The following is a 12,029-nucleotide window of genomic DNA, read 5'->3' as shown; positions in this document are numbered from 1 at the left end:
CTTTCAAGTTCTGTAAAGAAAACAACAAAGTAGAAAAGCAGAGCATTAAAACGATTTTAACGCGCCTCCTAAGCAGTGGCACTGTTTCTTTTGGACATTGTGATCAGGGGAGCTTGTTTTTCCTTTCCGCGAAAAGGTGCAGTTAGCACAGCAGGAGAAGAACTTGAATTTGAATTTCTTCATCTGCACAGTTACAGGTAACGCAGATGGATGGATGTCTCAGGGCCTGGAATTATAGTTTTACTAGTTGATTGGTACCCTCATCACTGGAAAAGATTATAATGGAATGGAAAGGGAGACACATCTGAACAAAGGGAAATCGGCTTGCAAAACCCCAGCTCATCACTAGAGGGAGCCGGTGTGCCAGCCTGTCGGCGCTGTGGGCAGTGCCTGACCTGTCCTGGCCCTCTCTCTTCCTGCTCTTCTTGCTGCGGCGCGCCATCTTCCCCTTGCAGCTGGTCTTCCTGGCTGGCCCGATCTTGATCGAGGTGTCCTCCAGCGCTGTGGTCTGCAAGGCCACTTTGTTTCCACTCTGTGCCCACAGAAAGACATTCAATTCATATGCTTGACCTGCACTTACACCCTTTCATTTAATTAAGTGTGGTCCATGCTAATGGTCAAGGATTTTTACCCTCTACGCATCTTAAAAAGCACAGAATCGCTAAAATCAAAAAGTTGTTGGCACTTAAAACTGCTTAATGAAATCGGTGAAACAAAAGTGACTGCAGTACTTCACTGTCGGTTTTATCAAGTGTTAAGCTGAACAGTTGTCGGGGTCTGGTGGGTGGTATCACATGCGAATATGCTGGCCAAGAGGGGTTGTGGAATTGTGGAAAACAAGGCACAATTTTGAAGATCCCAGTATTTAAAGTTTGTTTTAAGAACGGGTGAACGAGGCAGGTTTAATGTCCTTAAATTTCACTTGTCAAACTAACCTGGGGCAGACATGCATGGGACTGGCTTTAGTCTCTTTTCATAGACATGATAGTTAAGATTCCACTGTAGATAAACTGTACGCCATGCCCTAGGCGCACGCAATCATTTTTACAGCCTGTTATGACTTCATTAATAACATGGTAATAGACTAATTTATAGATGGATAATAATAGATGCCTCATCTTAAGCGTTTAACACTTGTCCACTTCTTGCAAGCGAGCTGCAGAAAGGCTGACCTCCCCACCCTCAGCTCGTACCTTCAGCAGCAGCTCCACGACCTCCATGTGCACCAGCCCCTGCACAGACTCTCCGTTCACGTGGGTGATGAGGTCTCCAGCCCTCAGCCCTGCCTCGTGGGCCGGGCTGCTCTCCTCCACACTCTGCCGAGGCAAAGAGCACAGTGAGATTCCTTCAAGCCGGGCTCCAGCTTTAACGATCAGCCAATCGCTCTGCCTTATCTGTACACCGAACTCAGCAGTGACAAATGACATCGACTGCTTAATCCTGAACCTGTTCAACCTGCACTGTATTCCTCAGTTGCCTTATTTGACCTGGAGTTCTCCATTTCACACGCCTTCTGTCAAGAGGCACTCCGATACATTTCCTACAAAGCAGGAAATTGCATTGTATGAGGTTTAGACTCACACATGGAGAATTTACAAACTTAATGGCCTGATAAAAATACAGCAGTGCAAGGAATATGCCTCATTAGGATCTAGAGGTGACTTAACTGTTAATTACTGCGGAGGGGGAGTTATTTCGCTGGAAATTGCAAAGTGAAAAACACGGAGCACTGTGTGTGACCTTAGAGAGTACCGCAGGTCTGGGAAAGAGGAACTGTGCTGCCATCCTCTTTAAAAGGGCAAGACAGCCCAACTGGCTTGGAGAGGTGCTGAAAGTTTCCTTCAAAATATGCGAACAAAACCACTAGCTAACCACGTCTAATATTACTGTATGTCCCCTTTAAAACCTTATTTATCCTTTTGAAGAGAAAAATAATTTTTTAAACATCAGAAAAGATGGTTTAACTTTCTTTTATGAATTGATGTTTTGCAGGCAAGACCTTTCATCAAAAAATAAAAAGCAAAAATCTGGAATCAGCTCCTTTGTTATGCATATACCCCAATCTGAAACCGCCAACTGTTTCATGACTTGTAGCTGCTGTTCGTTTTATTTTTTATATTGCTAGCTCTGCACTGTGTGCTGCAAGAACTGATTGGAGGATCTGAGCTTTTCTCCCAGACATCACAGGTGTAACCCTGCAGGCCTAAATTGCCGGAGTCAAGGCCGAGCCAGGAGCCGAGAGACACAGGTTGACTGACCCGGCTCTTGAGACACCCAGTGCAATGGTGTCTCTGCTTGGGGAATCCTGGCCAGACCCGGACCAGGCGTGAACCAGTGGTATCTGGTCTGCAGAGCCCCACCTTCTCAGAAGATGGGAAAGGTTTCCACTTCAGTGGAAAATACATCCCAAAGGAATGGTCTTTAGATGTGAAACGTAATACAAATAAACTAGTGTTTACAATCAAAGCAGAATCTGCTGCATTCCGGGAAACACAGTAAGAAGGAAAGGAAGGACATCACATGCACACATTGCCCCAAGAGTCGACAGCTCTGATGGGCAGACCTTTCTCTCAGTCATATCCGCAAACGAGAGCGTGACACTACCGATCAGGAGCACGCGTCATGAAGCTGCAGCTTACAAAGACTGCACAGCCGAAACAGAAAAGACTCATTTATGATTTTTGCACACAAGCTGGCACCACAGGAAATGAAGCACTGCACGGCGGCAGGCGTGTCCGTTTCTCCTGCCGTGCTGTGAGAAACGACAGCGGAGGCTCGCGGGGGAGCAGGAAGTGGACACCGAGGCACACTCACCCAGACCATGTGGTGCACCGTGTAGACGTCGCTGTCCCCCATGTAGACGCGGATGGCCCGCAGCGCGAAGCCGTACTTCTTGCCCGAGCTGTGGATGATGATGGGGGGCCGCAGGCTGCTGATGCTGAGGGAGAGGTCGCGGCTGGGGGAGGAGTCGCGCGAGGAGGGGTTGGAGGAGAGGGAGTGGGGGGAGATGGGGCTCGCCAGGGGCCCACCACCGCCGCCTCCGTCGTCTGAGCAAAGAGGCAGAAACGAGGGACGGGGACATGGGTTAAAGGGCACGACAGGGCAATACTCCTCCGCTACCAAGTGGACGTTCAGATTCTGGAGGAAAGGAGGCAGACTCCTCTCCCTCTAGATCTCCGAGCAGAGGATTTCAGACGAGAGCCCATCCGCAACCCACTGAAAATCCCCAAGGAAAGTAAAATCTGCAAGACCCTTCACCCCAACTGCTCCAGAGGTGCCGTATAAATGGCTGACCCTGCGCTCTGACCCCCAGCTTCTCTCCCTGTCTGTGTGTCTCATGGAGGGAAAACTGGGGTATCCGATAAGACAAATTCCTCATACAAGAAATCGTATATGGCTTATAAAGTGATCTTATCTTAAAACTCTGAAGACAACAGAAAGGGCCTCCAAGCTCAGGGGCAGCAGTTCGTTAGAACGCGGGTGGCGGGTGCGAGCGTTACCAGCGGTGATGATGAGCGACAGGGCTGACACAGAGGCGGACTTGGGGACCTTGCCCCCCGAGGGCACCCGGGGCTTTTCGGGGGTTTCCAGCTGGTGCCCGAACCGACGGGGCACCCCGCCCTCCCTTGGAGACGAGTGCTTGGTGCCGGTGCTGTTACTGCGGAGCCGGATACGATGGAGGTTTGAAACCACCACCTCTGCTACAACAAGAGGGGGAACAGGACAGGTTTCAGGTCAGAAACACACAGGCGGCCTATATAATATGAGATGTTTCACCTGGAACTTCAGGCTTTTCTAAAACGGTGAAACATATGGGATAAATAGCAGAAACCTAAAAGTCCTTTAGGGGGATAACCAACTGTTTCTGAGCTAGACCCTCACAGGAGAAGAAACAGCTGCATCCAGGAGATCACAGCCTGTTCTGCCAACATCCAGTTCATCTTGCGGGGCAGTGCAGTCTGGATAATACTGAGCAGTTACGGACAGCCAGGACCTTACTAAGGAGAGCCTGAACTCCTAAGAACAGCGGCCGATCCTGCTCACCCTCGTCCTCGGTGGAGAAGGCGAAGCGAGGCATGGTCTCCAGGCTGTGGGTGCTGGTCATCACCAGGGGGCTGGCACTCCTCTCCGGCTGGGAGGAGCTCGAAGACGCCCTAGGCCTCAAGCTGGAACACAGCACACAACTCAGCGCACTGGGACCACAAGACCCGACTCCGAACGCCGATTCGAGCCATTTAAACCCAATACATTCCCTAGAATTGCAACTTGAACTCCACCACTAGACCTGCACAGTTACTTATTAGTGGCACAAAACAGGCCACATGATACAACTTTATTATGGCTTCAGAAAAAGTGATTTCTTTACTCCTATCCACATTGCTGGAACCCCACAGCTTGACACTGGCTTTGTGGTCTCCGCACATGGTCACACAAAAACATAAAAAAATTAACATTAGAGTTTCAGCTCGCACCTCAGAGTGCAGAGAGAAGGAAACTACCCCTCGCACACAAAGGAAAAGCCTGTCACAGTGATAACTACAGGAAATGAAACCCAAACACAGATGATGTAAAGGTTTTGGCAGATATAGTATCACTTTCCAAAAGCAGAAGACATGCCATGAACACCAGAGACTGACCTCCCCCTGTGTCCAGCTGGCTTCTGGTCAGCGCTGCCCGCCTGCGGCCGGCCCTCCCCACGCTCCTCCTTCTCCTCGCTGTGGCTGCGCTCCGAGGACGAGAAGCTCAGGTTGGAGGGCGTGGCCAGGTGCTCGGAGCTGCTGTACACCTGTAGCACAAGAGCGGGGGGGGGGGGGGTCAGTACATTTTGCAAGTATTCTATTCACACATCCATCATCTAACCACTACAACCAGTTCAGGGTTGTGGGGGAGCCAGGTACTATCCCAGAAAGCAACAGGCGCAAGGCGGGATAGCCCTTGGGCGGGACGCCAGTCCATTGCAGGGCACACACATTCACGCCAGGGCCAGCTTTCCCAGAAGCCGATTCATCTACCAGTACGTCTCCTGACTGGGAGGGAGGGAGCTGGAGCACCGGTAGGAAACCCACATGAACTCAGGGACAGTATACAAACTCAGATCGCACCCTAGGAACTGAACCCAGGGCCCCAACGCTGCCAGACAGCAGCGCAAAACCACTGAGCCACCGTCCCGTCCCAGAGGTGCACGAGCAGGGAGACAAACACCTGACGTGTTCATTTTTACTGAAAATGAATGTCGCATTTAAGCTGTGTAAGGCACACTGTTGGCTCATATTTAGAAATCTGAATGTAGCAATAAAGATTAATTCTAAACCTAACTTGGTATTGCAGCTTCTCCTAATCGACATTTTTGGTAACAGAGATGGTGTAAAGTATAAAGGCTGTGTTGATGTTTGGGTGCAGAGCATTTCAGGAAAAGGCACTTTTGTTTGTTCCCGTTTATTCTCCAGAAATGGTTTTAAACTTTAAAACTCATTTCAGGTCTTCACTGAAGAGTGCTGTGACTTCTGTTAACCCTACAGCTGCCTGGTATCGAAATGCTCCACACCAACCTTTTCTCATGCTCTCTGCACTCCAGAGACAACAGTTGGTGGTTTCAGATTGGGTATATGCATAACAAAGGAGCTGAGTCCAGATTTTTGCTTTTTATTTTTTGATGAAAGGTCTTGCCTATCATTTTTTCCCCACTGTTCGAGGGGGTTTCCTCTGGGTGCTCTGGTTTCCTCCCACAATCCAGAACCATACTGGTATGTTAACCGGCTTCTGGGAAAGTTTGCCCTCCGTGTGAGTGTGTGTCTGTATCAGTGTGTGCCCCGTGATGGACTGGTGTCCCATCCAGTGTGCGCCCTGCCTTGAGCCCGCTGCCTGCCGAGATAGACTCCAGCTCCCCCACAGTCCTGAACGGGAAAACGCAGATAGAAACTGGATGGATGTGTACACCCATCTCATTGGTTTATTATAATTTCTTGATTTGACGGAAAACGAAAAGAGTGATATGAAATTAATTCCAGCTGAAAATTGGAAGCATCAATGTGATAACAGGTGTGGTGTGCACTTATGTACACAACACGTTTTACAGGAACAGCACAGAAACACAGGCCTGCTCTTCCAGCTGAAAACAACGGATCTACAGCAGCTTTCCCCAAAGGATGCACCTTGCTGAAGCGATGGGACCAGGAGGAGAACTGTCGGATCTCCAGGGAAGAGTCGTCGTCGTTGGTCTCCTCGTCCTCGTCGGTGTCCAGGTGGCGGTACCGTTCGGAGCGAGCTGGATGAGACGGGAGGGGGGGGAGAGTGGGCGTCGGGCAAGTAAAGAGAGCAGACGCACTCGCAGGACTGTTTCCAGTTATCGTGATTTGTTCAAAATGTCTTTCGTGTGTGACTGGGGAAGAGCGGGGCCACCTACTGTCAAAATAGCTGGTGTCGTCTTCAGCCTCCAGCTGAGGGATGAACTCTGCCTTCTGGCGCAGGAGGCCATTCCAGTCCAGGCTGGCAAAGAAAGGGTGCTGCTTGACCTCGCCGGCCCCTCCTGAAAGAGAGCTCCCCCTGTCAGCACAGCCCCTGCATGCCCGGTGCACACGTGCGGCTACAAACCCAGGACTCAGGGCAAGCCGATGAGACTCATCCCTGGTTTCGTCCGAGACGTCACGTTTAAGACCATGCTTGTTAAGCGTTCATACTTCAGCCAACAGCTACCGTAGCACCCTGCAGCTCAGCCAACATCTATATATCCCTGCAGCTCACAGCTGGCAGCCCACTGAAGCTCAGCAGGTGTGAGCCTGGCCAGGACCAGGATGGGAGACCTCCTGGGAAATCTAAGGTTGCTGCTGGAAGAGGTGTTAGTGGGACCAGTAGGGAGTGCTCACACTTGGTCTGTTTGGGTCCTAAGCCCTGTACAGCAATAGTTACCCTCCCCAGTGTCCTGGTCCAATTTCCCCCCCGGCCTTTACCAGTCATGGCCTCTCAACAATCCCCCATCTCTGAACGTTTCATCACTCTGCTCTCCTCCCCACTGGGAGCTGGTGTGTGGGGAACGGACTGGAGCATCATCCAGGTGGGGTGTTCCCATTACCTCTAAAGCACTTCGATTGGAGTTTCCAGAAAAGCATTATATAAGTGTATAAGTGTATGGAATTACTATTAATTATTATTGATACAACTGGTTAAATACTTGACATTTTTCAAAGCCCAGGTAATGGAAAATGAGACATGCATAAAATTGAAAACACAAACACTGTTGGTACCTGTGCCCAGACGCTCCAGAGGGCTTTGCCTCAACAAACGCGTGATCAGATCCTGGGCGTCTGCAGGCAGGGCATCATCACCATCCGGCCACATGATCTCGTCTGACAAACGCAAGAGAAATCCACACTGTTCCGTTAAAATTTATACCCTAAATCTGAGGAGGTGATGAATTTCCTGCTCTTTTATGAGCCTGACTCCTTTTCACCCTCCTAATGAGTCACAACTTCTGTCAGAATAACATTCTGTAATTAAATCAAGAACATGTATGAGCAACATGTTATGTTCCCAGGCTGAAAACGAGGAAGTTCACATTCCAGAATTCAGTTTCGGAAGACAACAACAATTCCTAACGAACCGTCTCATTCCTGTCTATTGTGTGCGGGGGGCTCCAAAGCAGCCTCCAAGCCTAGAGATGATCTGAACCCCAGCTCACCACTGACGACCTGTCCGAAGAGCTCCTCGGGCGTGTCTCCGAAGAAGGGAACGCAGCCCACCAGGAACTCGTACAGGATGATTCCCATCGCCCACCAGTCCACCGGCTTGCCGTAGCCCTGCCGCAGAATCACTTCCGGGGCTATGTACTCGGGCGTGCCGCACACCTGTAACAGAGTGCGGGAACACGGCGGTGAAGCCTAAGGGCTAGGCCTCAGTGCAGTATCCATGGCAACAGGAAAAGTCACAGTTCACCCAGCACAAGAACACCCCCTTGCACACCACTTAGCAGTAAGGAGAACACATAACATAACATCACTTTATTAGCCCTATACAATTTCTTGCATTAGGAATTTGTCTTCTCGCATACCCCAGCTTGCTCTCCATGAGACAGACACACAGACAGGGAGAGAGAAGCTTGGGGTCAGAGCACAGGGTCAGCCATTGTACAGCACCCCTGGAGCAGTTGGGGTTAAGGGCCTTGCTCAGGGGCCCAATAGAGTAGGATTCCTTTGCTGGCTGCAGGATTTGAACCGGCAACCTTCCAGCCACAGGTGCAGATCCTGAGCCACAGAGCCACTGCTCCGCCCCAAGGGACACCTCCGTTAGGACCTTGTTGCAACACAACTGAGGCTTTTCTCGACGTAGCCCATCTTGCAGGTGGATGAAATTAAAGCGAAAGGATACGCCAACTAAACCGTGGAGAAGCCCGTGCTGGTGACCCACTAGGCGCTCACCTGCTTGTCGATGAACTCCCTGGTGTCCTTCTCGATGTGCCCTTCATAAAGGTTGGTGGTCATGTTCATCAGGCCGATCCTAGAGAGGCCGAAATCCGTCAGCTTGATGTGGCCCATGGATGTGATCAACAGACTGCCGAGATAAAAAAAAGAGTCTTGTTTAAAGGAAAACAACGATTTCACAATGAGATCTTATAGGATTGTAACTCAAGAGTATGAAGAACATGTATTTTGAGAAAATACATATTCTTCATACATTTTACATTGCTGGGCTCTTTCTTATGCTCTCTTTCTTGGATGATGTTTCCAGGTTCTCCTATTCCCGTTTCCCTGCATGATCCCCAATGTCCTGCCAGAACTCTGGAGCACTGGCTTGTGTGTGGAGGCTTACTTGTCTGGCTTGAGGTCCCTGTGCACAATGCCATAGTTGTGCAGGTACTCCAGTGCCAGGACAGTTTCAGCGAAGTACATCTGCGCCATATCTACTGATAGGGGTCCCATGTTCTTCAACAGGTTAGCGCAGTCCCCACCTGAGGGTCAGAACCGGTAAAAAGAGTGTGACAGCAGGAACACACCTCCCAGTGCTGGGCATCCCGCCCTGCAGAGGAACCCCATATTCCCTGCTAGACCAAAGTTTCCTTCAGAAACAAAGAAAACAAAAATCGCACATTCATTTTTCCACCCCCTCCCACCGATTTGGAAAATCCTTTCCCCAGGCTGGAGCCTGTAAGCTCTGGATAACAGCTGGCAATGTGATGACTGTACTGAAGGTGATGACTCGCCTTCCACGTACTCCATGACCATGCAGAGGTGGCGGCGCGTCTCGAAGGAGCAGAACATGCTGACCACGAAGGGGTTCTCGGCGAAGGTCAGGATGTCCCTCTCCACGAAGACCTGCTGGATCTGGTTCCGCAGGATCAGGTTCTGCCGGTTGATCTTCTTCATGGCGAAGCGCTGCCGGGTCTCCTTGTGTCTCACCAAATACACCGCCCTGGGGCAAAGGGGGACACCGCGAGCTCAGCGCCGTGCACAAGCTGCAGCAGCTGCTCAGTTTCAATTCTGTCTCCGAGCTACGCGACTTGAAGTTACTTCTCTAATGCTTTGCTTGGGCAGGGGCAGTCGTAGTGATTTTTCAGGCCCGGGCAAAAGTCCCAAAGGGTTGCCCAACCCCCCCCCCCCCGACTTTTAAACCCCACTTTAAACAAGAATAAAACACCCAATTTTCACAGGTATGACATTTTCCCCAGGATTCACCAACCATTAGCGACACAGCCCAGTGGACACACATGTAACCATGCAGTAAAGGTATTAGTGTAAAAAAGAAATACGTGAATAACATCTGGGTATGAACGCATTCTGTCAGCCTCTCGCTCTCTGCAGTGACCATTTTGCTCCCAGCTGTCACTTCATTCTGATCTGTACTCGGAAGAAAGCCGTGGATTTGGGAAATGCCGACTTTCCAGGAATTTCTTTTCCCACTCATTTGGTTTTGTGCCATTGCTACTGGCTAATTTAGTTCGGGTAGGCTACAACAAAGCCCCTGGCGAGAGCAAGGACATGTATGCTTGATTGGGAAAACAAGACGACCAACAAACAGTGCTAGAGCGATTAACCATGTGAGGGCCTAACCACCACTGTTACAAAGCCTGTCATAACACTTTCACAGCAGCACCGTCTCCAAAAGACCAACGATTGACTGACAGCAGTTTATATTTAAAACCCAGTTGGTCCTAGGAACAGTACTACTCATGCACTTGCACTTACAATGGCTTTCGCTTGTTCGCATTGTGCTTCGCGACAATTAGCTGCCATAAGTCTGTTTATACCAGGTGTACAAACACCGGGTCTGTTGCAAAGCCACATTAAATAGGATGGAAACACAAACACGAACAAATGAGCTGAATGAAGACCGTTAGTACTTGTCAATGAATCCTGCAGAGCACACATGTGAGATACAGTTCCTGTTTAGACACCTGCTGTGCAGATGGCTTTTGTATCAATGACCAGTAACATCTGATTCTAACCATCAGAAAAGCTCTGGGTTGCTGGGGGTTGTTGAGTCATCAAGCTACAACAATCCATCTCTTGAAACTTCATCCACATGACTATGTGGTTCCAGTCCCCCACCGCCCTCTGGATAAAGAAGTGTCTCCTGTTTTCTCTTTTATGCTCCCGAGTTTAATTTCTACTTGATAACTCCAGCCAGGCCTACCTCTCTCATTAGAGTGGCAGGACTTCGTTGGTGATCAAGGCAAACAACAGCCTCTTCCGTTACTGCACTGGTCTGGGGATTCAGCGAGGCACTCAGCTCAACAATGATGCCTAAAGTTTAATGGGTCTCACCCAGCCTGGACACTGCTCTTTCTGGAGCTTACTCGAGCCACAAATACTGGCAAGACGACTCTCAAGCTTGGCAATAGACAACTGTTTAAATAAAGGTTTTGTTTTACTAGTTATCAGCTAAAATACACACTTCAAGATCCGAAAAATTATTTTAAACCACGTTTCTTGCAAAATAAAGAACCAAATAACACTGTGCAAAATATTAAACACTAAAAGGAGAAAAGGGATTACATCTTTCACCCAGCAGAATTTGCTCGTTCCTTACAGTGCGAAAAGGGCAAAACAAAATAGTCCTAAGACTTACTTCCCTGGGTATGGATAAGAACAATACGGAATTAGCTGACAGCATCGCAAAGTGCTCTAGTGAGTTGACAAACAAGTACTCAATATTTAAGAATCGTACACTAGACACCTCAAATGATCTAAGAGGGCTAGCAGTTGATTTGACACTATGACCTCTGTCTACAGCAGGTCTTCCGTTACCAGCCTACGGTTTCTCTGTGTAGATTGCCAGGAGTCAATAGCACAGGAGGAACTGATCTGAAATTCAGTAATGTAGCTGGTCTCAGTCCTAGATCCTGGTACACGTCCTGCTGGGAGGTAGTTAAATCTTACTGTCTGTGCAATGCGTCTGACTTTTCCCAGCAGAATCCACTTGAATCCAAAATAGGAAAACCAGGGGGTATTCAACTGTATTGAACTCAACTGAATTCTTGGTTTGTAGTAGCAGGTGTCTTGATAAAGCACCTATAAATAAACACATATTAAACACAGAACACTGGCCTTTGCCAAACTGAACTACAGCAGTTTCCGTTGTGCTTTTGGGTGTGCGCCACAATCTTACACCTCCTTCGATAAGAACGTCAAGGCATGCCAGCACTATCTGCAGGGCTGCAATCTTACAACAGGCACCCCCCACAAAACTTGTGTAGCATTGACAGCTACAAAACTTCAAACGGACTTCAGACAGGTCCTTCAATCACAGAAAGGAAAATCACAAACTGTCTTCTGTGCTCTGCCAGCTGACCTGAATCATCCTGTGGTTATTCTTATGAAAACACTAAGCTCATCCTGCTCTTCGGACATTCAACTAAACAGCCCTTATAGTGATAAAGCTAATCCAACAGACTACATTAACATCAACAAATGAATATCATGAGACCCACATAAAAGTTGAATTTACAACCCAGAAGAGGACACACTTTATACACAGAATATTGTGAGCATCTGGGACAAGCTGACTCTGAAGCCTATTCCATAGGATCTTTCTAGAAG

The 12,029-nt window shown here is 49.0% G+C and overlaps 1 protein-coding gene across 10 annotated transcripts in view; it reads right to left on the bottom strand.

The window, feature by feature from the left end:
* LOC148638987 (microtubule-associated serine/threonine-protein kinase 3-like) overlaps positions 1 to 12,029 on the bottom strand; it is a 72,506-nt gene that overhangs the window by 7,336 nt on the left and 53,141 nt on the right. For 8 of the 10 annotated variants that reach the window (XM_088622472.1, XM_088622470.1, XM_088622475.1 and 5 more), the window contains 13 exons: positions 9,194 to 9,402; positions 8,803 to 8,941; positions 8,412 to 8,544; positions 7,676 to 7,841; positions 7,242 to 7,343; positions 6,404 to 6,526; positions 6,153 to 6,265; positions 4,638 to 4,786; positions 4,045 to 4,166; positions 3,501 to 3,701; positions 2,815 to 3,047; positions 1,194 to 1,316; positions 396 to 532 (listed from right to left, as the gene is read on the bottom strand). In XM_088622472.1, coding sequence (XP_088478598.1) covers positions 396 to 532; positions 1,194 to 1,316; positions 2,815 to 3,047; positions 3,501 to 3,701; positions 4,045 to 4,166; positions 4,638 to 4,786; positions 6,153 to 6,265; positions 6,404 to 6,526; positions 7,242 to 7,343; positions 7,676 to 7,841; positions 8,412 to 8,544; positions 8,803 to 8,941; positions 9,194 to 9,402 — 1,950 coding nt within the window. The remainder of the gene's footprint in view (positions 1 to 395; positions 533 to 1,193; positions 1,317 to 2,814; positions 3,048 to 3,500; positions 3,702 to 4,044; positions 4,167 to 4,637; positions 4,787 to 6,152; positions 6,266 to 6,403; positions 6,527 to 7,241; positions 7,344 to 7,675; positions 7,842 to 8,411; positions 8,545 to 8,802; positions 8,942 to 9,193; positions 9,403 to 12,029) is intronic. The other 2 variants (XM_088622471.1, XM_088622479.1) reach the window with 1 other exon arrangement.

Source organism: Lepisosteus platostomus, chromosome 27, assembly GCF_059453375.1.
Source record: "Lepisosteus platostomus isolate fLepPlt1 chromosome 27, fLepPlt1.hap1, whole genome shotgun sequence".
NCBI lineage: Eukaryota > Metazoa > Chordata > Actinopteri > Semionotiformes > Lepisosteidae > Lepisosteus > Lepisosteus platostomus.
This window is presented reverse-complemented; position numbering and strand designations above follow the sequence as displayed.